Source organism: Cebus imitator, unplaced genomic scaffold (assembly GCF_001604975.1).
Source record: "Cebus imitator isolate Cc_AM_T3 unplaced genomic scaffold, Cebus_imitator-1.0 Scaffold216, whole genome shotgun sequence".
Taxonomy (NCBI): domain Eukaryota; kingdom Metazoa; phylum Chordata; class Mammalia; order Primates; family Cebidae; genus Cebus; species Cebus imitator.
In genome coordinates, this window is record NW_016107531.1 from 3,095,926 (window position 1) to 3,121,509 (window position 25,584).

A 25,584-nucleotide genomic window follows, 5' to 3' on the forward strand; every position below is an offset into this window, starting at 1 on the left:
TGCCTCAGCCTCCTGAGTAGCTGGGATTACAGGCACGCACCACCATGCCCAGCTAATTTTTTGTAGTTTTAGTAGAGACGGGGTTTCACCATGTTGACCAGGACGGTCTCGATCTCTTGACCTCGTGATCCACCCGCCTCGGCCTCCCAAAGTGCTGGGATTACAGGCTTGAGCCACCGCGCCCGGCGACCTTTATTCTTTCCTAATTTATTATTTATCTTTTTACTAGTTTTTTCCCACACAAAAGTTTTATTTTTATGTGGTCAGATTTATCAGTTTTTCTCCTTATTCTGAAGTTTATAACTTGTCCTTTAGAAGACTCATATTGGCTGCTGTGTCAGGAAGAAACAAGGGTCGGGGTGGCCAGGGCAAGGGCAGAAACAGTAAGGTGGATTTGAAGGTGGTGATGATAATACAGCGTTGCTAGCGGTAGCCGCGGTTCTGAATAGCTTTCGAAGTGTTTGTTGAGGAGTAGGATGTAGGAGGTGAGAAAGGAGTCAGGATGACTCCCAAGGTTTTGGTCTAACGGGACTGAATTGCCATAACTGAGGAGACTGTGGGAGTGGGAGCTTTGGGGAAAGATCAAGAGTTTGGTTAGGGATAGGTAACACTTGAGGTGCCTAGTGGACATCCAAGTGGAAGTGTCAAGTGGAAAGTTGGATGAGTGAGTCTATAATTTCTGGAAATGTTTAGGGTTAGAAATAACCACGGAGAGTTACTTGCATGTAGAGGATATTTACTTGTAGTTTCCCTTTTTATTTCTTTACTTTTCTTGAGGTAGCTTTACATATAGTGAAATGTACAAATATTGTACAGCTCAATGACTTTTGACAGACATATACATTTATATAACTAGCATCCTAGACAAGTATGGAGCAATTCTGTCACCCCAAAAAAGTTCCCTGGTGCCCCCTTTTAGTCATTCCACTTTCCAGAGGCAAGCATTGTTTTGATTTGTGTCAACACAATTTAGTTTTGCCCCTTATAGATGATGTTTAAAAGCATACAACTGGATGAAATCACCAATGGTGTGAATGTAGATTAAGAAGAGTTCCAAGTGCTGTGCCTTGGGAAGTCCCAGTGATTCAAGGGGGAAATGAGAGGAGTTAGAGTGATGGAGAAGGAGTAGCCTGAGAGAGAATGTAAGAGCCAGATAGTGTGGAGTCCTGGGCAGCAAGTGAAAAAAATGTTAGAATAGGAGGGGAGTGATGAACTGTATCAAATGCTGCCAAGACATCTTGTAAGATGAGGATTAAAAACTAGCCAACAGATTTATCAACAAAGGGATCATTGGTGACCTCAGTGAAAGCTGTTTCGGTGGAGAAGTGTGGCCTGAATGCCTGACTGGAGTGGATTTGAGTGAATGGGAGTGGAAGGACTGGACTGTAAGAATATAGATGGACATTTTGAGAAGCAGAAAAATAGGATGGTAACCAGAAGGGAGGGAGTATGGGATAGATAAAGGCTTTTTTTTTTTTTCTCTAATGAGCCGCACTGTGTGCTGATGTGACTAATCCAGTAAGAGAAAAATTGACAATGGAAGAGAGATAAGAGAATTGCTAGAGAGCTGTTCATGAGTTGACAAGAGGGATGGGATCTAGAGCACAAGGGAAGGGCTGGCCTGAGGTAGGGGCAGAGGGAGCTCATCCATGGTAGTAGGAGGACAGGCAGATAGAAGTGCAGATGAGAGCATGCAAAAGTTCTCTTTAGCTGTTTCTATTTCTCCAAGCATCAACAAAGGAGCAAGAGAGGAGGAGATGTTAGGTTGAGGAGAGAGGTTTGAGTGTGAATGTTTGAGAATGAAAGGGTTAGTTATAGCATCACCTTGCACCTAACCCTATTGGTAACAGCTGTGTAACATCTGTACCTTGCCTATGTTTGGGATTCCTCAGTTTCTTCGTGGAGCTAGTAGTAACGTCTCTCTTAGGATCTGTGAAGACTGCCAGGTGAGGAAAATACCTAGTATTGATCCTGGCCCATAATAGATGCTTAATAAAGGATCATTTCTTTCCCAGTTGTAACTATGAAACTGGTCGTAGATTACAGGTAGAAAAGTACTTCCCATATTTAAAGTATTACTTTAATAGAATTGTAATCTAATTCCTCTTCAGATCTGTGTTTAATATGTTGATTATGTTGAACTCTTGTGCTCAAGTGATCCTCTCACCTTTCCAAAGTGCTGTGATTATAGGTTTGAGCCGTGGTGCCCAGCTGCAGTTACATTTTTTGGCAAGTTCTAAGTGACTGTTTTGGAGTTCTGTTATCTCTCTTAGTTTAATTTGATTATACTAAAGTGGAATGGGGTTGAACATGGTTATTGCAGATTTTAAAGTCTCAGGTTGATTTACTTAAAAACTTAAGTGTGGACATTTCCTGATAGTCACAAAAATAAAAGATATAATGACCCTCATGTACTTACCATCTGGCTACCACCACCTTGATTGATATTCCAATTGATTTAGATAATTAAATGATCTTTGAAAAGATATGGAACTTGTCTTGGTTCACTAATGAATAAGAACTGAAGATTCACATTTAATAATAATTTAATCTGAATTATTTCAATCATTCATGCAAAAAAATTTATTGAGTATCTACTTTGTTCATTAGTGCCCTAATGTATAAGAACCTTGGTTGGGTGCAAATCCTAATTCTGTTACTTATTAGCTGTGTGGTCTAATGCTACTCAAAATATTCTAAGCTTGTTTCCACATTGACAAATTTAAGATAACGCTAATATCTACCTCATAGGCTTGTTATGAGGATTAAATGAGTTATATTGGCTTGCTAAATAAATGTTAGCTACTGTTACTACACTTGATCTTAGCCAAAAGGCCGAGAAGTAGTAATGTTAGCTACTATTATTATAAATACCCTTTCTCTTTTTCTCCTCCTCATCTTTGGCATCAAGAGTTTGTGCAAGGTGCAATTGGAGAGTGGTAGAGGATTAGTAAGTGGATCTTGATCTTGAAGAACTAGAATTCCAAAATCACATAATATTAGAGGCATGAGAGATCTTTGAGATTATCTTGTTTAACAAGCCCAGAGAGATTTAGAGAAGGGTCCGCTAACACATAGCTTGCTGTTAGTGGCAAAGCCAGGCCAAAGCTCAGGTCTCCTGGCTGTGAGTGCTCTTCTTATAAAATGGCTCCTTTGTTGCCCCCTCCCTTAAGCCCTGCTCCTTCCAAATTGACTATCCTGGTCAGCACGGTTTTCCATGGTTGGCCTTTTCAGTGCACAGTTTATTGTGGGCTTTCTGCATACATCCGACCTGAACATGTCCCTGGATGCTCTCTCCTTAAGGTTCCAAGGAAGACTTTTTAGGGAACGTAGACAAGTTGTTTCTGTGTAATCACAAAGATGTTTTTATCTTCCTCTTGTGTCACAGCCCAGGAGTTAAAGTCACTGTTTGAAAAAAAATCTCTCAAAGAGAAGCCTCCAATTTCTGGAAAGCAGTCAATATTATCTGTACGCCTAGAGCAGTGTCCTCTGCAGCTGAATAACCCCTTTAACGAGTATTCCAAATTTGATGGCAAGGTAAGTAAAAATGAGACTTTGTCCCTTTAAGTAAAAATGTAATTGAGTGGAGTTGTTGGTATTATTATTAGATTTAAGGTTTCAGAAATGCTTCATAGAATGTCAGTTGACAGTTACAGAATGTCACTCACATTTTCTAAGACTGTTGATGCAAAGGTATGAATTTGGGCTCTGTTGTTTTCACAGTAATATATTTGGGAGAATTAAAAACAAAAACTGTCCTGTGATCTTTCATTCTTCCTCTGTGTGTAGCTATCTCAGGACTGTTGTATTTTAATCCTCCCAAACATATTTATATGTATGCGTACATATATATATATATATATATATATATATATATATAAATGTTTTTATATATGTTTATATATATGAGAGAGAGAAAGGGTAGGGGGAGGGAGAGAGAAATATGTATGTGTGGATTTTTCATCTGTTTTATCTCCTAAGCATACTTGAGAAGTTGGATTAGTTAGATTGTGATTAATCAAACTCAAATTGTGTTGGGAAAGCCTTGAAAGTGGTTCTGGGAGGCAATTTCCATTGTCTTGGCTGATTCTTTATTATAATTGTAGATTGTTGAAACCAGCTTCATTTCAGAATTCTAGGCTATTGCTTGCATTTCAGTATCTCACTATAGGGAGATCTCAACACTCGCTATGGAGGATAATTTTATTTTTTGCCTGTTTGTGCTAACAATTTGCTGTTATAAAATTAAAGTGTGTTTATTTTCCTTTTAGAAAAATGGCCACTATTTCAGGTGGATCCTGGTTGCATGTGCAACACCCCTTCCCAACCCCCTGCCATCCTGTGTCTCCATGCTGACCTGAACAGGGCCTTTTTCAGAAGACAATAGTGGTTGATTTTTGTATTTATTGCCATGATGTTTGCTGTCTGGCAGTGGTGTGGGGTGCTGAGTGATATAGCTCTTTGCCTGGAGGGGTCGTGTGTAATTTGTCTTATTTCAAAACCATTGCAGTTAAAAAAACATATAGCTTTTCGCTTATGCTTGAATTTTTTTTTTTTTTTTTTTTCATGAGCTGGCTCTGTCAGCTTTCCTCTTTGAGCAGAGATGTTTTCTCTTAGAAAGACTTTTACTTCATACAATTCAGCAGGCTTCCATAGGTTTAAGTAAGCTTGTATGGCCATCAGCACATGAGGTTATTGATGTTTCTGGGGAAGAAGAGCAAGAACTAGAAACAAAATACATAAATAATAGATCCTAATATGCTCAGGAAGTTTCCTCCAAAAAACATCTGAAAGCACTTTTAGTAAATTACAGATTGTATTGATGTAAAGCTTCTCTTTCCTCTGCCCTTGCTGCCTTCTCCTGTTTTGTGGGATGTAGCACAGTGAAGGAAGTTCCCCCAGGGGACAGGAATGTCAGCCTCTGGAAAATGGCGAGTTGGACTGTATAGGATTTTAAAAAAATACTGCAATGGATTCATTTAGATATGCGAGAAGTTATTATTGGGATTAGATTAAGCAGTTAGAATTTATTTGCTTCCATTGCCTGATACCATCTCGTTTGAGATGTAATTTCTGGAATAATTAATGTGTGATAATGTGTTTATATCAAAAAGCACAGATCTTTTAAAATATTCTAGAATTTTCTTTATACCATAGACTTTATTATTAATTACTTAGGTTTGGATTTGTCACAAGGTTGTGAACTCTGCTTGGTGTGTGTATATCTAAGTTCTGAAGTGCCAGCAGGAAAATAAAAAAGTAAACCATTTCCTTAGTCACAAAGGAATTATTCTTGCTAGATGTGTGTTTACACTGAAGATTCTCAATGCTTTTGTCATAGCAAGTCCATTTGTAATCCACAAAGGATGTGAGTGCAGAGCAGTCACCATTATGCATTGATTAAGAAAGATCTAGATATTGATAAGTCTATCTTATGTGATGCTATTGTATTATTATCTTACATATTGCAATTGTTAAAATACAATTAAACCCTTGTTCTCATCTATTATTTAATATCGATGCATTTGGCAGATATGTAATGAAAATGGCTAATATTTGAAGGATATTGTACTGTACATATTAAATTAGTCTTTATCTTTGTGAAATGCATCAATATGATATTCAATGACATCTCAATGATTAATAGAGAATTATACTTGAGTCAAGCCTTTTTGTAACCTAGAAATTAAAATGACTATTCAAATAACACCTCAAAATGATCAAATTAGCATTTTGTGATTGCATAATAATGGGATTGTAGTAGTTATAACAGCACCACGGCTGCCTCTAGAGTTAAGATCATGTCAACCCCTTGATAATAAAGCCTTTTCCATGAGAGTCGACTTTAATAATTTCCAGATTGATTCCTCCCATAAATCATCTGACGTTCAGCACTAAATTTTTGTTACTGTTGTAACTTAAAATTATTTTATTTTTATTCGGCTCATATTTAAGAAATGAAATGAGTGTCTTGTTTTAATGATTCACTGTCTTGTCATTGGAACGCCATGCTTTTTGCCTCAAATGTAAGGGTTTTCTGTGTATTTTGATACTCTTTTTTTTTTTTTTTTTTTTAAATGTTTTTTTAAGCCTCTTTTTTTTTTTTTTTTTTTTTTTTTTTTTTTTTTTTTTTTACAAAGGTTTGTTAAAGCCTCTAAAATATGTACAGTTTTTTTTTTTCCCCTACAAATATTCACAATGTTTTTCTTGGGAATAACTCTTGCCTTATTTACATAATTAACTGAGTTGCTTAGGTCTCTTGGGCAAATAGTACATAATTGGGGAGAGAAGGGGACAGGGAAGAGTTTGGGGTCTAATTAAATATGCTAAAAAACTACTTAATTATGTATTTCCTCAAGAGACTAACTGCTGTGAAATCCTCCTTAAGATTAAACTAGTGTTAGATTTGAGGAAAGGATTTTGCTTTTGCTATGGCTTTACGATTACATTGTAGTCATGCAGGCACATCTAGTGTTCTTAACAGTTTGTGCCAACTGGATTGTTGGTTTTAATGATTCTAAGGGTGAGCATCTCTTAGCTATTGTGGGCAATTAAAGTGAATATTTCCAAGTAATTTTTGGTTCCTGTAGCTGGTTAATAATTTTATACGAAGCTTTTAAAATTGTGGTTGGCTAATAATTTTTTCAGGCGTGAAATTGAGAGGGAAAGGCTGTACTTTGGCGTGTGCTTTGTTGTCATTTTGACAATTTTTTGAGTCAGGTTTATTGTGTTGATATTATTTCTTTAGCAAATGGGTGATGCTGTCTGTGATCTGTTTTAGACTCTAAATTATCAGTAACTGTTTACTGATCATTTGAAAAAAGTTCAAGGCTGCTTGCCAAGCAGTTTTAGGGCATGCTTTGGTCAGACCCGGCAAAACTGGCCTCAGCCATTTGCCTGAATTCTTAAGCATTGTTGAGAAGGAACCTCTGAATAGCCTTATTAACAAAACCAAACCTCTATTCTAAAGGTTGAGACAATTAGAAAACTTCTTGTGCCGGTCCTGACTTCACTGGATGTGGGAAATGTTGGTTGTGACAAGAGGTTGCTTTGAAGCGATCAGGGAGTGGGCTTTGCTGAGAGGCAGTAGACGTTCAGTACTGATTTAAGTGCCTCAAAATCTGTTGATTTTCTGCCCTGTTTCTCCACCTGTTTCAGATTAGTTCCTGTTTTAAGAAGGAAATCTAACCTTTCCCATTTTATGCCGAATCACTTTGTTGAGAATCTTTTGCTAGTACACGATCACTGTTCTGGTCAAATTGCATTTGCAGATATCCTTAGTAGACCATCACTGTACCCATTTCCTGTGAATACAGTTATTAATAAAAAAAAAAAAAGGTACTGATTAGCAAGCTGTGTCATTTCAGTCAGTTTTTTCACCTCTGAAAGAAGATGAGCGTGAGTTCCTCACAAGGCTCATAAGACCATCAAACAGGATAACTCTAGGATGAAGCATCTAGCACAGTGAGAGGCAGCATAATTGAGTAAAGCAACCTATTCTGTAGTAAAGCCTCAGCTTGAATCCTCATGGCTCCATGTATGGTGTGACTTCAGGCTAGTTACTTAACCTCATGAAGCTCAGGACACACTACCCCAAAATGTGACACCTTGAAATATTGAATATCACAAGCTAAAGGAATTTGAGAAATGGCAGGAAGAACTCTGATCTTCCCCTGCCCTTCTTCCTTAAAGCAGGTCACAAGGCCCTCATGTGAGACGTTTCCTTCCTCTGCCTGGAAGAAAGGAGCGTCCTCATCTCCGAAGATGAATCTCAAAGAACAGGTGTTGCTAAATTTCCCCACAGTTTACCACACTTACTTCCTACCTTTTTCCTATCATATTTTCCTGTGACTTTATACTTTTTGTCAAACCTAATATAAAAACCCTCAGATTTAACCAATGGTTTCTTGTATTTTCCTTTTCTTATGAATGCTTTGTGTCATGTAATATTTAGGTTAAATAAATGTGTGTGCTTGTCTTTGTTACTCTGTCTCTTGTTACAGGGGCCCCATCCAAACATTTACAAGGAAAATTTTTTTCTTCTTTACAAGTTCCAGTCCTGACACATGAAAGAAATGACAGTGTATCTTCCTTACGAGAATGAAATGAGCAGGATGTGTTTAGCAGAATGTATAGCACAGAAGCACTGAATAAATATCCCACTTCTGCTGCTTTCTCTTTGTAAAGGGGTGGCACAGGGCATTGACAATGGGGCAGTGACGTGTCTTTCAAGTATTTCATTAGGTGGTTGACAGGATTGAGTGAGAGGGAATGTGTTTTTAAAAGCCATAGAATAGTATCTTAAAGAAGAAGTATAGCAGAGTAGATGAAAACGGTCTGCATGTTGAAGTTCAGGAAGTCCAGTGGGGTTTTGGTCCTTCCCTAGGAAGACTGAGGCAAGTAATTATTTCCTTTGGATGGTCATTTTTTTTAAACCTTGGGTGAGAAAATGGTTCAATATTGATAATTGCTTGGCAGTTTCTAAAATGTTAAATATCCTACTTTTTGGGCTTAGCTAAATATTATTTTCTAAATATAAGGGGAATGTTTGACTTGACAAGTGCTTGAAAGAGCAAACCAGTTCGGGCTCATATAGACTACTGTGACTTTGATTGTGTTAACTTGTTAGAAAGTAACCATTTCTCTGTTAGAAACTGTTTTAACAGGGAAGCTGCAGAGAGCATGGGGGAAGGGATAATTCATGAGTGCTAATTGCTTGGCTGTTAATTTTCATAAGTGTTGATAGAAGCAGTTCCTTAAATTAAACTTTGTTTAAAATGTATCAGGGGAAATATTCCACAATGTCGAGCCTGAAGTGAAAATTAATATGAATGCTGTGGCAATTAACACATACTGGTTAATAGCTTTTAGCAGCATTTTGGGATGATAGTCCTTAAATACATTTTTGCATGCTGTTCTTGTTTCAGCATTGTTCCAGTCTATGTCTGGATAATTATGAACAAATGTTTTCTACAATCATTGGCATTAAATAGCTCTCTTCAAAGAAAATCACTTAAAACTTTGCAGAAAAGCTCAAAGCCACCAAGAAATGTTGCAAACTCAGAAAAGGTCAGCGAATTGAAATCATGTAAAAAGAAAAATTGCCCTTAGGGGAAAAGGCACCTCATCTGAACTTGGAAAATGTGCTATTATTGTGGGAATAGTCCCTTCTAATAAGTTAAGCTACATTTGCTTCTGGATCTCTTTCCGAAAACAAATGTAGCCTGGGCTTTTTATTGTTGGCTGTATTTCTAGAAAGCAGCTTTTACTTAATGCTACCTGAGCTGAGGCAGTGGACTTCAGCCTAAGGGCCTTCTGGCCTTACTTCCTCTCCTTTACTCCCACCCCCTTCTCAGCTGGTACAGATGCAGCGGTAACCATGAGTGAAGAAAGAAGTTGGCTTCATAATACTGAAAGTCTGCCACTGCTTCTTTCAGTAAGAGTTCTCCAGGGCTTTGCTTGCTTAGTGCCCATTAAGAGACAAATCTAGGGTGACTATATTTTGAATTAGGAGCTGTTTGTCTCACTTGTTCATTGGCTTCATTTACGTAATATATATATATATATTTTTGACAGAGTCTTGATCTGTTGCCCAGGCTGGAGTGCAGTGGCACCACCTCAGCTCACTGCAGCCTCCTCTTCCCAGGTTCAAGCAATTCTCTTGCCTCAGCCTTCCAAGTAGCTGGGATTATAGGCACCTGCCACCATACCTGGCTAATTTTTGTATTTTTAATAGAGACGGGGTTTCACCATGTTGACCAGGCTGGTCTCAAACTCCTGACCTTAGGTGATCTGCCCGCCTCGGCCTACCAAAGTGCTGGGATTACAGGTGTGAGCCATTGCGCCCCATCTACATACATTTTTTTTTAAGAAAGTCTCAACATGATGTTAGCAGTTATTCTCTTGGCTATTTATGACTATATTTTGCTACTCTTCCTTTCATAGATCAGTTTTTGTTAGTCTATTATGTTAATAAAAGAAGATACATATTAGATATTCACTACCTTTTACACATTACAGTATACGGTATAGAAGGATTGCTGGGGGCTGTGTCTCATACCTGTAACCCCAGCATGGTGTGAAGCTGAAGTGGAAAGATCACTTGAGCCCAAGAGGTTGAAGTTGCAGTGAGCTGTGGTTGGACCACTTGCACTCCAGCCTAGGTGACAGAGCAAGATAGTGTCTGAAAAATAAGGGTCAAATTCATTAAAGAAATCTCTTTGTGAGATTTTTTTCCCCCTTATACCATTATATTAGCTCTCTCCTTTTGCTGTTGCTTCATGTTATACCGAAAATCCCAAGGGAAGACGTTGGAATTTTTGTCTTGATGGTCAATTTATAATGAGTTAAATAGGAATCACAGCAAAATGTTTTCGGCACTCTGAAGTTAAACCCTTTATGCGGAGTTCTTAAAACTAACTGCCTCTACTCTGAGCTCTCTGTCTAGGTCTCATTTCTGTAGTGAGTTGTGAACCTTGCCAGTGTGTGGTGGCTTCCTTTGGTAGTGGAGCCATCTTCTAAAAATTCCATGAGAGGTAGAATTCACCATTGGCTTAAGGCTTTTCAAAGGAAGGCAGAATTTTACCATGGAAAGAACATGGTTGTTAGGCTCGAGTTAACATCTCTTGATCTGAGATCTAAAGAATGAGTAAGAGCTAAGAAAAGGGGGATGAGACGGGGGAACAGAAGGTCTGAGGCAAGGGGAGCTTGGGAATTTTCAGGAACCAAAAGAAAGTTGTGTGACTGGAGCCCTAGGGTGAAGTAGATCTTGGTGAAAGGTGAAGCTTTGGGAGCAGACCAGGTATGACTAGTAGAGGTGTTCTCTTTAACCTAATGGCTCGGGAAGCCTTGGACAAGGATTTAAATGGAGAGGTGAGGTAATCAGATTTGTTTTGAAAATACCTGTGGGGCTGTGCTGCAGAGTATATCCCTGAGAAGGGTTTGTGAGGATAGAGAGACTAATCAAGACATTTTTTTGCAGTGCTGTGGGTGAGAGAGTGGTAACTTGGGCTTACTTATTGGGATGAAGATGGAGTGAATGAATTTAAGAGATACTTAATAGTAGGCAAAAGTGGTAGGATTTGATGATGTATGTAGGGAGCAAGGTTAGAAGGGGGTTTGAAGGATGATTTCCTGGTCTGTGTCTGGCTTGTAGAGCTGGATGGATAATGAAACCACCCTGAATTAGGAATCACTGAAAGAGGGCCAAGAATGAGGTGGATATTCCCATTTCAGCTGTTTTGGACCTGCTGACTACAGATGATAGGCTGTTATGTCCTTGATGACACTGTACATCTTTTTGGGAGGAGGGGCATACCCTACTTGTCTGGTGTGTGTTTGGGGAATCTGAGGCAGTGCTGTCTGAGGTGAGAGAGGAGTCAGAAGTTTCTTCTTTGTTCTCACTAGTCAGCCAGCCTTGGAACTGGCTAAGGAATTGCCTTCAGACATTAGTCACCTTCCAGACACTTCCTCTCCCATCAGTCACTTCCCCTCAGATAATGGGGATGTGCGCTCAGATGCCCAACCCGACTCACCAGGCTGTTCAGGGGAGAAAACAATAGGGTAATTTTATTCTTTTATTTTCGAGGAGAGTAATTTTTAAATGAGGCAGATGTCAGGTGTCATTTAAGACAAGTGCTGATGGTAATTCTTGGAGGTCAGGGGACTAAGAGGTAAACAACATGGAATTATTTTTGTTACAACGAGATTACTGTTGTTGTACTACCTTCTCACTACCCGATTAATTACTAGGTTAGCAGAGGGAATCTGGTTGGAATGATACCAGGCACTGAGGTCTAGCCTAGGAGACAATCCTTGTAGGTATGGAGGGGATTATGGAAGGTGAGATTTTACATTCAGGCTTCTCATCCTAAGGCACTTTGCTCTGCATGATTGACAGCAGAGAGATTTCTCTCCCTTGAAGAACAAGGCCCTGATTTTACTATCTTGAAGACACCTATCCCGAGAAATCAAATGACAGTGACTGCAAGAGTCTAGGAAAAAGAGCTGTGGTACTGGAATAAGAAATACAGGAGCTGAATACCAGCTCTGCCTCATACTAGTGGGAAATCCTTGAGCACATCATTTTGTCTCTCTCAGCCTGTTCCCTCACTTGGAGCTAATACTCCTAGATCACTGTTCGGTTAGCATAATTAAGAGGAAAATTCCAATGTATACCCAAGTGTTACCTAGCTGGGCATAGGTACTCTAATTCTCGGAGACTTTTATTTTCATTCTTAATGACATTCATATTTACAAAATGGAAACTTGATTTCCAGGACTGTGACGCCATGTGGTAGAAGGAACACTGACAGGGAGTCAGAAGACTTGAGTGTTAGTCCTGGCCATGCAATTCTTTTTCTCTGGTGTAGGACAAGTCATTTCTCATCTATGAGTCTTGATTTCTGCATGTTTAGAATCAGGAATGTGGCCTAGATTACCTCTTGGATTCTTTTTGGCTTTAAGTTTCTAGAGTTGTGATAAGGGAGGTGATTGACATCAATGAGATGTAGGGGGGTACAGATGGGAAAACTGCAAATTTTGAAGAGTTAATCTTTTCTGTATACATTGGAACTTTCCTCTTAATTATGCTAACCAAACAGTGATCTAGGGAGTATTAGCTCCAAGTGAGGGAACAGGCTGAGAGAGACAAAGTGATGTGTTCAAGGATTTCCCACTAGTATGAGGCAGAGCTGGTATTCAGCTCCTTTATTTCTTATTCCAGTACCACAGCTCTTTTTCCTAGACTCTTGCAGTGATTGTTACAGAGAAAACAAAAACAGTTAATATTTGAATTGTTTCAAAATTTAAAAACAAAAGTTTTGGTACCAGGCACAGTGGCTCACGCCTGTAATCACAGCACTTTGGGAGGCCAAAGCGGGGGATCACCTGAAATCGGGAGTTTGAGACCAGCCTGACCAACATGGAGAAACTCTGTCTCTACTAAAAATACAAAATTAGCCGGGTGTGGTGGTACATGCCTGTAGTCCCAGCTACTTGGGAGTCTGAGGCAGGAGAATCACTTGAACTCGGGAGGTGGAGATCGCAGTGAGCCAAGATTGTGCCATTGTACTCCAGCCTGGGTGACAAGAGCGAAACTTGGTCGCAAAAAAAATTTTTTTTTTCCTTTAACAGTGGACTTGAAACCTGACAGACTTGTTTAGATCTTTTTATCAGTTATGTGGGTTGGGCAACTTACTGCATCTTGTAAGCCTTAATTTCCTTACCTGTAAAAAATAAATAAATAATGAGATACTGGGACTGGAGAAGGGGAATGCTTTCACGCATAGAATCTGGTTTGTGCCCCACAAATGTTTATTTTCATGTGCAGAGTGGATTCACTCATACATCTCCATCCATCGAATACATTATTTACTAGGCACCACACTGTACTGGCTCATTTCAAACATTTATTGCAGACCAGCTCTGTACCATGTACTGATAAATAAGATGGAGCTAACTGCCCTTGGGGAACTTGAAGACAAGAGCGGCCATATGGCCATCAAGCGGAGGAACCATACTTCACGTGAATGATTGTGCCCAGTGCTGAGGACTGTGACAGTGGCCCATGACAATCAGGTATACCTGATTGAGCAAAGGAGCAGAACCAGGAACGACAAACTAGAGAGCAAATGTGATAGGCACTGTAGATGAGTAGATGAATACTCTCTACCGCTCATATCTGAGCCTGTTTCTCATCCTTAGTGTGTTTGTCCAGATTTCAATTGTATTCTTACAGGGCAGGGATTCAGCTTTGGTCACTCTTACAATGAATCCCAGAATGGTACTCTCCACGTAGAAATGTGGAAGTTTTTAAAAATGGCAGTGATAAATTTCAAACGACATTATTCTTGAGACTGCAACTACATGGCGGTATCATAAGAGCTGTGTTTTATTAATACTTCCACTTTACTTTCTGTTGAATTGAAGTTTTAATACCTAGACAAAGATACATGTAAGAAAGTAAGTTTAGGAAATTTGCAAAATATGCTGCTATGCAACCAAAGATTAAATTGATTTGTTATATGTGCATTTAGCTACAATTCATTTTAATTGTCCGTATGAAGTTAAAAAGTATTAGTGTCAGATAAAGATTCATCACCAGAGTGTGATTTAAGGCTGGTGCCGGAGAACGCAGGCATGTGTTCCGGCAGATGTTTGTATAAGGCGCTGTCTTTCCTGACAGCAGTTAAAAAGTATGGTTATAGTAATCAAATTGTGGTGCAGCGACTCAGAGGCTAGGGCCAGATTGAATTAAAATAGATATAAGATTTATGAATAGCAATAGCTGTGATAAAATTTCACTGCCTTCTTCAACAGGAAGGACTTTTTCCACTGTGGAAAGAAGAAAATCTAATAACCACTTTTCTAAAACTGTGGTTTTGCTGACTTTCATTTTCTCTTCCTAATTATGGCATCAAAACAATAACTTGCTGGATTCTTTTTTCAACCATGATGACCTTTTCCCCTCTTTCTCTTTTATTAGGTTTCTAAGCTTTAAAGCAAGTCTTTTTAAATGATGTTATTGTTTTAGTTTAGAAACAAAGTTCATAAAATCTAGCCTATGAGATTTAAGTCTCCTTTTAAGGAAAGTTTTATCATTATTACTGTAGCTCCATTTTATTGAGTCTTATTTTGTACTAAGTCTTCTAATGGACTGTTGATATGTAGCAATTTGTTCAGTCCTCATAACATTCCTTCCTATTACTGTGGTACAGAGAAGGAAACTGAAACTTCACAGAAGGGATAAATGATGGCTGGGATTTGAATCTAAATTTGTGAGACTCATGGCCTCCTAATGACATTGTATTAGTTTTCGTTTTGTTTTTTTAAGAGACAGGGTGTTACTATGTTGTCCAGGCTGGTCTCCTGAGCTCAAGCGATCCTCCCACCTGTACCTCTGTATTAGTTTTACATTTATCCTATCCCAGGAATTTATAATACTAAGATCTCTAATCTTTTCACCTCCCAAAGGCTTTGAGGTGGTTCTCAGATTGACACAGGTAAAGCATTTTTTTAATATTCCTGAAGTATATATTTTAGAATATGGAATACCTCTCTGTACAGTTGATGTAATATTTGAGGAGCCCATTTTTGGTTAGCATTTTAATACTTCTCAGGACATCATTACTGAGTTAATATTAGCGTCAGCTTTATTTTATCTAAATTAAAAAAAAAATTATTTAGTGGCACCTATGGGGAATAATTGTACAGGATGGGAACCCTGCCTTCCGGATGTTGACATTCCAAGTCAGCACACTGACAGGGATAAACAAGTGGCCAGGTAGGCAGAGGGCAGTTGACATCGTCTCACATGAGTTGATTATAATACATTTATTCTATATGGATGTCAAGGAAACTTGGTATCTTTTAAAGTATAAGAAAGAAAAATCTATGATTGTCACTGAACCTGTGTTGTCTTTAAAACTCCATTGTCATCTGTGTTCTCACTGAGCTTCATTCCCAGGTGTTGGGGAAAAGTGTGTGTGTGTTTTACTTGAGTCTGACCGCAATGGAAGGACTCCAGTCACATCCTTTTGTAAGGAGGCTGGGGTTGGGGTTTGCCTCCGTAGCTCTTCCTGCAAAGATGCGGGGCTTGTATTCCTTTCCGCCTGGGCAGAGGCTGCTCCTCAGGTCCCCCTTGGCTCTAGTATCCCTTTCAGCTCATCTCCTTTCAGCCTTTTCCCTCCCCTTTTTCTTTTGGTGACACTTTCTTTATATGCGCAGATACAAAGGACTCAGAATGAATTTCTGTTTGTCTTCAAAATTCTCTCCTTGTAGTGATTTTGAGATTCCTTTCCACCTCCTACATGTTTGAGGGGCTGCCACATTATGACTGATGATTGTGCTATGTCTAACATGCTATTGAATATATTAAAAAAACACATTTTTCATATTCAATTAGATATACAGAGAAAAATGTTAAGATGTAATTTTGATCTTTAAATGCAGTTATGTAGAACTAGAAACGGATATTATCTCTTTAAATGAGACAGCAAGAATAGGTCTGTTGACCATGAATAATTTTTGTCAGTTTTGCTACCCCGGCAGATCCTTCATTAAGCGTTCAGCATTAAATTAAAATAGAACCAGTTTCCAATAGTAATTAACTTGAGTATATTGGGAGGCTATTATTCACATTAAAGTAACCTTTTAATAGCTCTGCCTTTAACTTCACTGCAGGTAATGACTTTAAAGAGCACTTATTAAAAGAGAAATGATAATGAGCTTTAATAAAGCAGAACAACTTGAAAATTAAGAACCATTTTCTATGGAAAAGGATGTATAGGTGTGACTTCGATATTACATTAATGGTGCTAATAATTCTTTATCTAGTCTCTTAACATTAGCATTGATTGCAAAGAGACAATTGTGTTGCAAAAATTAATTTTGCCATTTTGGGTTAAAATTGTGCTAATGTGAAATTTTCTGTTTCATGTTTTTTTCCAGGGACTCTTACTACTAGGATGGATGAGTTGCCTACAGTTTTTAATTTTGAACCCTTATTATGCACCCCATCTTTAACGAAAATAATTAACGTAAATGGGCTAATGTAGGTTGTCTTGGACCATCCTGGTAGTTCATACATTAGACACCTGCCTTAGGAGGTTATGAGGTGATTAGTAAAATGTCTATTTTTCCCCTGAAATCTATCCTTCTAAGGACACCCCAGTGGAGATCCATTGCTTTCTGATCTCTCCATTCCCCTCTTAACCTCTTTTTGGGAAGGCTGAATCCTTCCTGAATATTTCACTTTTTAATTGGAGCTCTAATTGAGTTAAGGCTTATTCTTAAATTTAAGACTTGATATTTCCTAGCTACCTATCCAGTTGTTTGTCTTGTAAAAGAATGCTTATTTCTGCTTATATATGCCCAGAAATTTTAAGATGAGGCAAAAATGAAACAGCAATGGTATAGAATTGTTTGCCTTTCACATTGGAGAGAGATTAAAATGGAAGCAGTACCCGTGTTGGCAAGACCAAAAATTGGTGAAGTTTTCTGGAGGGTAATTTGGTGATATGTATCAAAAGCCTAATAATATATATGCCGTTAGACTTGGAAAATACGCATCTAGAAATGTATTCTAAGGAATTGATCAGAAACGTATACACAAATGCATATTCATTATGTATTACTGAAACACTGGAAGCAACCTCAATGCCCAACAATAGAGGATTAGTTAGATAAATTATGGCATAGTATCCATCTGGTGTACATAATGATTAAAACAATGACATCTATGTCACTTCTTGATATAGACAGATTTTTGTAATACAGTAAATAAAAAGATTAAAAAACAGCATATATAGGCCAGGCGCAGTGGCTCACGCCTGTAATTCCAGCACTTTGGGAGGCTGAGGCAGGCAGATCATCTAAGGTCAGGAGATCGAGACCAGCCTGGCCAACATAGTGAAACTCGATCTCTACCAAAAATACAAAAAATTTGCTGGACGTGGTTGTGGGCGCCTTTAGTCCCAGCTACTCGGGAGGCTGAGGCAGGAGAATTGCTTGAACCCAGGAGATGGAGTTTGCAGTGAGCCAAGAACATGCCACTGCACTCCAGCCTGGGCAACAGAATGAGACTCTGTCTCTAAAAAAGAAATAAAAAGCATCTATAGTATATTTTTGTTAAAATTGATGCCAGTAGGATGGACGAGGTCCCCAAATGCTGTTGGGACCTCCACTCCAACCTGTGTCCAGGCTCTTGACATTGTTGTGAGAATGAATTCAAGGATAAATCAGAAAATAGTATGGAGATTTATTGCAAAGGAAAAAGCACACATTCAAGAAAATGGAGTATAGGCATATTCCTGCACGTACAAGGGGATTTGTGGCTGCTACCTTTGTGGGTTTCTTTAACCAAGGAGTAGAATATTTATGAAAATTCCTGGCAAAAGGTGAAGATTTCTCAGAACTCTGTTGCCACCTATTTTTACACCAAATATGGGTGTTCTCTGAACTGCCCTGGTGCTGGTGGGTCTGTGATTTAGTATGTTAACGAGCATACAATGAGGTCCTAGTTGAAACCTAGGTCAAATCTAGCACCATGCTGGGTCCAGTTAGTCTTAGCCAGCTTAGTCCATACCCTGTTTTTCAGGGTCTTATCAACCCATAGCCTTTAGTCATGTGAAACTGCTGCCTGGAATTTTTATTCTCCCATGTCTATCCTGTATTATTCCTGTCTGACAATGATTATATTCACATAGAAAAAAGCATAAAGGATATGCATAAAATATAAAGAGATTATTTCTGACTTTAGTTAGCAATTTAAATTTTTTTTCTTTTTCTTCCTTCCTTCCTTTTTTGTTTTTCTTGGGTCAGTCTTGCTCTGTTGCTCAGGCTGGAGTGCAGGGGTGTGATCTTGCATACTACAGCCTTGACTTCCTGTGCTCAACCGATCCTCTCACCTCAGCCTCCCAAGTAGCTTGGACCACAAGTGTATGCCACCACATCTGCCTAATTTTTAAAACTAATTAATTAATTTGAGACAGAGTCTACCTCTGTCACCCAGGCTGGAGTGCAATGGCATGACCTCGGCTCACTGCAATCTCTGCCTCCTGGGTTCAAGCAATTCTCCTGCATCAGCCTCCTCAGTAGCTTGGCTTACAGGTGTGTGCCACAATGCCTGGCTAATTTTTGTATTTTTAGTAGAGATAGAGTTTCACCATGTTGCCCAGGCCGGTCTCAAACTCCTGACCTCAAGTGATCTGCCTGCCGCAGTCTACCAAAGTGCTGGGATTACAGGCATAAGCCAACACGCCCATCCTATTTATTTTTATAGAGGCAAGAGTCTCACTATTTTGCCCAAGCTGGTTTTGAACTCCTGGCCTCAAGTGAACCTCTGCCGCGGCTTCCCAAAGTACTGGGATTACAGGTGTGAGCTGCTGCACCTGCATATTTAGCAATTTTTATTTCACTATGATTTTTTCCCCCTAAAAATGAATGTGTATTGCTCCTTTGTCACAGTAATAATGAAACAAGATATTAATGTGGGAAGTTATAAGAAGCTCACCCAGTTCTGTTTAGAGAATCACCGATGGGCTGTTTTTAGATAAAATTCATTCTGCTTTTTAAAAAACAATGAAATGTTATTATTAAAAACCAGACATCTGCCAGAATCTGAGTGCTGAAAAAAAAATGTAAAAACCATGCAGTTCTCATACTTGACATCTTAAACCATCATATTATCTTTTCTTAAGAAAAGCCATTGACTACTTGTTTGATATTTTTATTAATCATAGATTCAGAAAATTTTGCCTGTTATTATGTGTAGAGTATAGGCACTAAGGGAAGGAGAGGAAATGAGAACTCTGTCCTCAGGATTAACACATGAAGATAATAATAGTGTTTACTGTTGACCAAATGCTTGCTATGAGCCAGGCACCATGCATCTAATCTACACAGAAATATGATGTGTGGATGATTATTTCTGTGTTGAGATACTGGGCCTGATTAAGCAACTTGCCTAAGATCATATGGCCCAGCTATATGGTAGGGCCGGCTTTGAATCCAGCTTATCTTATTTTTGGAGTTCATAGTGTTTCAGAAGAACCATATGTATTTCTTTTCTTTTTTTTTTTTTTTAACTTTGGTCAATGAGTCTGCTTCTAGGAAAGAACCACATGTATTAAAAGAAATATTTTTCACACATATTTTATTTGCTCGTCAAATACTGTGTACGTTAGTAGGATATTAGAATCTCTGTATTTCCTAACATATTGCATAAGAACATAATAGCTTCAGCTTTTTCCAGCTTGGTCCTAGAAGAGTTACTCAACACAAGAGACCAGGGTTCTGTTACTTATCATGTCACTCGCTTTCTAAGTGACTTTGACGGCATCATCTTACCTTTCTGAGGCTAAATTAACTAGTCACTAAAAAGAGGGGGGAATGGATGAGGTCAGATCCATCATATTAGAATTACATAATATTATGGTCAATATGAGACATTTAGGAATATTTAGAGACTTAAGTGTTTAGGTTCGTTTTATGAGAATACTGTAGGCAAGGTAGATTTTTCATTCATCAGACACTTACTTACTGTTTATCTTGCTCCTGGCAGAGTAAGTGGTGGTCTCAGGGGTGCATTGATGCAAGGGTAATCCCTGTCCCTCAAGGAGCCAGTTTAGAGTCTAAGATAAACAGAACGTGATGATCCAAGGACAAGGTGATTTGGAAGTACAAAGGAGTCACGCCCAACTAGACTGAGGTCTTGGTGGGAGAAGTTAGCGAGTACTATGCCCAGCCCTGAAAGGTGGGGAGATTCTGACTGGAATCTTTGGTTGAGTTTCTCAGTGCCTGCTTTGAGGATTCTGCCCCCATGCACCTGTGTTCAAGTACATATTCCCAGAAGGGGAAATAAGCCTCTCACTGCTCTCCTCATCATAACTTTCCATGTAGCTGTCTGTCCTTCCTAGAAACTTAGAAATTCCAATTCAGGTTTTTTGTATTAGAAACCAGATACTGTATCTGCTGCTGTGTAAACTTTTTTCTCCTGGAAAATTCCTAGATGTCCTCTTCAAGAGCCAACTCAGATGTCACTTCCTTTTAACATTTTCTTGCCTCACCTGACAGTGGCCTCCTCCTCTGTACTTCCACAATTGTCTCTTTAGAGCACAAATTGTCTCTTTCTGTGTCTCTTTCCACTGCTTCGCTGTGTGCATAGTGCCTGGCATAGTGTTCAGTGGGTATTGAGTGGGGGGTGGGGTGGGAGAATTTAAACAATTTTAATGATAACAAATATAATAATGACAACAAGCATATATTGAGAATTTACTATGTGCCAGGCACAATTCTGAGTGTTTTGCATGCATTGATTAATTCTCAAAACAGCCTTGTGAGGAGAGATAATAACCTCCCAGTTAGGTAAGGAGACTGAGGCACAGGGAGGCTAAACAACTTGCCTTATGTCATACAGCCAAGAAGCAGGGAGTCTGCATTTGGACCTAGGCACTCTGGCTCTAGATAGCATTTTGTTTGTTTGTTTGTTTGTTTGAGATGGATACTCTCCCTGTTGCCCAGGCTGGAGTGCAGTGGTGCAATCTCGGCTTGCTGCAGCCTCCACCTCCCAGGTTGAAGCAATTCTCCTGCCTCAGCCTTCCCAGTAGCTGGGACTACAGGTGTGCGCCATCACGCCCCCGGCTATTTTTTTTTGTATTTTTGGTAGAGATGGAGTTTTACCATGTTGGGCCAGGCTGGTCTCTAACTCCTGGCCTCAGGTGATCTGCCCGCCTCAACCTTCCAAAGTATTCAGATAGAGTTCTTAATCTCTATATGTGAAGGGCTCCCAAAGGTCTTCCACTTGTTATTGTGAGGTTAATTCTCAGCCAGGTTTTAAGTGGCTCCATGTTTTCCCGAAGGGGTTGGCCACAAAGCTGGTGATCATTCCTTTTGCCCTGAGGTTTTCATAAAATCTTTTTGCAAGTGGAATATTTGTAGCTGTAGCCATTTGAGAGACAATGAGGTGCTTAGGGACAGAGTGCGCTATTCTCCCGATGACACAATGCTTTATGTGCTGCAATCTTAAAGGGTGCAGGCTCTGTTTCCTCAGGCCCGAATGATTGAAGGACATGAGCGAGAGTAAGCAAATTGCAGTTTAATCTTGGGCAGTTCGAGGTAATTTGTACAGAACAGTGTTTAGACTTGGCTGGGAGAAAGGATGTTGCATACAGAAAAAGCAGGAAAATATTAAAATGTATTTTATGTGCAAAACAAAGGATCTTTCTGTGAAATTAGTAATGTCCAGGTGATTATTTTCAAAGAAGGATTGTTTCCAAAGTGAGACTTAAGCCAGAATCGACTGGAGTACTTTTCTTCTATTTCACTACTGTCTCCCCACATTGTGTCCCTAAGGTCAGCCAGTGATTCCTTCTCAGTGTCTTGTCAGATTTGACACTTCTCAGATTCACCAGTCACATTCTTGTTTCAGGACCATATCACAGCCCATTTATGTTACAGGGACACCTTTCAGGCTGGTTTCTCTACTGCATGTCCCCTCTCTTTCGGTTTGTCCTGTGCATTGGTGGCCAGATTAAATACTCCCACTGCCCTTCCCAGGTAGCAAAACTAAACTCCTCCACTTGACAATCAGAGCCCTTTCCATCAGACACTTTCCAACTTTAATTCTTATTGCTGAGTTCAATTCAGCCATTAAGTACCCATTACTGTCTGGGTGTGGTGGCTCACACCTGTAATCCCAGCACTACAGGAGGCCAAGGCAGGCGGATCACCTGAGGTCAGGAGTTTGAGACCAGCCTGGCCAACATGGCGAAACCCTGTCTCTACCAAAAATATAAAAACTAGCCGGGAGTGGTAGTGCATGCCTGTAATCCCAGCTACTTGGGAGGCTGAGGCAGGAGAATCATTTGAACCTGGAAGGCAGGGTTTGCAGTGAGCCAAGATTGTGCCACTGCACTCCAGCCTAGGCGACAGAGTGAGATTCTCAAAAAAAAAAAAAAAAAAAAAGTACTCATTACCTACCCACTTCTCATTTAAGCCTTGTAATAAGTCAGAGATTTTTTATTCTTGTTTGCTAGATGAGGAAACTCAGAAGAAAACCCCACAGAGGAACTGGCGTGTGGGTGCAAAATAATTATTTGTGGAATGAATGAATAAAAGCAAGCCATTGAGCAAATTTACATAGTACTTAAATCTGGGTCAGTCTGATTCCAGATCTGTTATCCTGAGTCCCAGCATGGCCTCACCTTGCTTATTACCTCACGGTTTTATTCTGTGACCACAAGTGATTTCTAATTTTTTCACACATCACACTTCTGGCCCATTTCCTCATTTTCTTTAGAAAACAGGGCAAAACCCATTCTCTTTAGCACTTTGATACTTGAACCACCTTTTATCTGTTCATTCCCTCTGCACTTGTACATCATTTACATTATCCCTTTTTTTTTTTTTTTTTTTTTTTTTGTAATTTTTTCTTTTTTTTTTTTTTTTTTTTTTTTTTGGAGACAGTCTCACTCTGTCACCCAGGCTGGAGTGCAGTTGTGTGATTTCAGCTCACTGCAACCTCTGCCTCCTGGGTTCAAGTGATTCTTCTGCCTCAGCCTCCTGAGTAGCTAGGATTACAGGTGTGTGCCATTACATCCGGCTGATTTTTGTATTTTTAGTAGAGACAGGGTTTCACCATGTTGGCCAGGCTGGTCTCAAACTCCTGGCCTAAAGTGATCCACCCACTACGGCTTCCCAAAGTGCCAGGATTATAGGTGTGAGCCATCATGCCTGGCTAGTTTACAATATACTTAATTAGATATTGACTTGAGACATTTCTAATCAGATCATGTGCATGTATGTATGTCTTCTTAGCTAGACACATGAGATTTTGGGGTTAAGGTGTGGGTGTGGTGGATTAAGGGTAAGACAGGGTTGAGTCCCAGCTTTACCACTTATCTGTGTGGTCATGAGTAAGAAGTTAGCTTCTCTTGGACCCATTGTCCTCTCCCTCCAGCCTTCTGATGGGAATGGTGCAAATCACTTGAAGGATCGTATGTGAAAAAATGCTACTATAGTCATTGGCACATAGCAGATGCAAGACATGTTTGTTGATTCATTTTTTCAGTCAATTCATGCTTTTTTAGTTGTGGATGGTCTGGTAGTAAATACGCTGGATACACCTGCCCTGTGTTCAGTGTTTGGTTTAGAATTTTCTCAATTATGATGATCATTCTGGCACTCTTAGATTGACTTTTCCTGTTCACATGTTAGAGAATATGCAGTTATCTGGCAATTGCTACAGTTACAGAGTTGTTAGGTATGGGGAAATTTTGAATTATCTGTTTAATTTGCCTTTATTGTATCTTGATATATATGCGTTAACATTTTTCCTATGTATTTTCAAACCAGTAGTTCCTAGTGTTTTTAAAGTGTTTGGATTCATTTTTTTATTTCAGTTTTATTTCTTTCTCTTCTGTATATTAATATGTCCCTTTCAGGATAACTTTCATCTGTTCTAGGCATGACACCTGCTATTAAGTGTTTTATGCCTTTGGCTTGGTCCACAGTTCTACTCATCTTAGAACCAGCCTCCTTTTTTCTGTTGTTCAGCAGCAGTTCCCCAGGGTTCACTCTGGTACAGATCAGCGTGGGAGGAAGACTTGGGAATAGGGAATGTGGTCTCTGCCCTGGATCCGCGTGTCATTTAGAGGAAGGCACTTCAAAGCGGCAGCTGTTCCCATTGCACCAGCCGCAGCTGATACCGGGAGTTCATACATGTCCCAGGCTGAACTGAGTGGTTCTAGTTGAGCCATATATGAGTAGATACAGCCATGCCTCTTAACAATTTCTATTTAGTTTAATTTAATGAAAACTTAAACCCCTTCTTTCTGGGTCCTGTATATACAGACACGAATTAACTGCCATGCCTCCTTTGAAGTAACTTGCAGACTAGTAGGTATACAAACCACAATAAAGAAGCATTAAGAAAATTCTGTATTAAAGACTTAAAAATCAGAATTTCATGATTCTCTCTCCCTTTGAGCCATAGTTGCAAAATCATCTTTACATCAGTTAGCATGATTTATAGTGTAGATGTAGCTTTGCATTCTGCTTTTTTGACCTGCTTTTGTGTTGAGTTTTTCTTGTTTGTATAGAATGCAAATACTGTTTAGATTTCATTCCTTTGGGCAGATATTTCAGTTCACAAGTCTCTTTCTTAGGGCTGCTTCATGAACAGTCTTGTGGCAAAGGCAAAGATAGGGGGCATTTTAGCAAGTAGTAGAGCAGTGATCTCTATTGGTGAAGGTGCAGTGATAGAAGCCAGATCAGCCTGAACATAGGGTGGAAGGCATTTTTCTTGACTTTTTAATTGAGCAGCAGCTGGGGAGCTAAGAAAGAAAAAGGTGGTTTGGGAAATGGAGGAACTCACTGGTAGTTCATATCTAGGAGTTTTAATTTAATTTGTAGTATTGAGGAATGTGTCTAATTTTCTGAAAAGGGTGCTTGTGCCACAAACGATGTCTGTGGTCTGTTCTAAGTTCTGACTATTGGTGTAAATAGACATTTAAGAGCATCTGGTAAATCAGAGGGTAGGATTGGCAGGACTTGAGGACTACCTAACCTTCAGGGGAACAGTAGGCTTCACAGTAGGAAGGCTGAAATTGCTAGAGAATAGTGTGCCATCGAATAAGTGGAAAAAGAGTAAGGATTAGTGCCCACAGAGTGAGTCCATCATGAGACTGGTTAGCTCTCTTTGTTGACTAACTGGAGATGACTCTTCCTTCCAGTAGAGTGAGATGGAGAAAAGCAGAGGACTAGCCATCGAAAGATGTGGGTTCCTGTCCCAGCTTCTGTTCTTTCCTTGCTGTCATTCCTTCCAGTGAACTTTGAGAGTCTTCATTTCCTCACCTGAAAGAACTGGGGAAAGTAACACCTACTTGACGAAGTTACCTTGAGGGTTAAATAGAAAATCCCCCTGAAAGTAGTTTAAAGCCTGCCTACTGTCATTCTACTGAGTTGTTATAGCAAGCATTATGTGTTGAGACTTTGACTTTCCATCTTCCCTGTAACCCTTTATCAAACATTGTCAGGATCATATTCCAAGGAGAAATTTAATCCTTACCCAACTTCATCAGTACT

General features: G+C 39.4%; 1 protein-coding gene and 1 pseudogene across 9 annotated transcripts in view; one reads left to right on the plus strand and one right to left on the minus strand.

Moving 5' to 3' along the window:
• MAPKAP1 (MAPK associated protein 1) overlaps positions 1 to 25,584 on the plus strand; it is a 267,937-nt gene that overhangs the window by 47,108 nt on the left and 195,245 nt on the right. For all 9 annotated transcript variants that reach the window (XM_037745939.1, XM_017549147.1, XM_037745940.1 and 6 more), the window contains one exon: positions 3,389 to 3,537. In XM_037745939.1, the coding sequence (XP_037601867.1) occupies positions 3,389 to 3,537 (149 nt within the window). The remainder of the gene's footprint in view (positions 1 to 3,388; positions 3,538 to 25,584) is intronic.
• LOC119474196 lies at positions 2,769 to 2,847 on the minus strand (annotated as a pseudogene).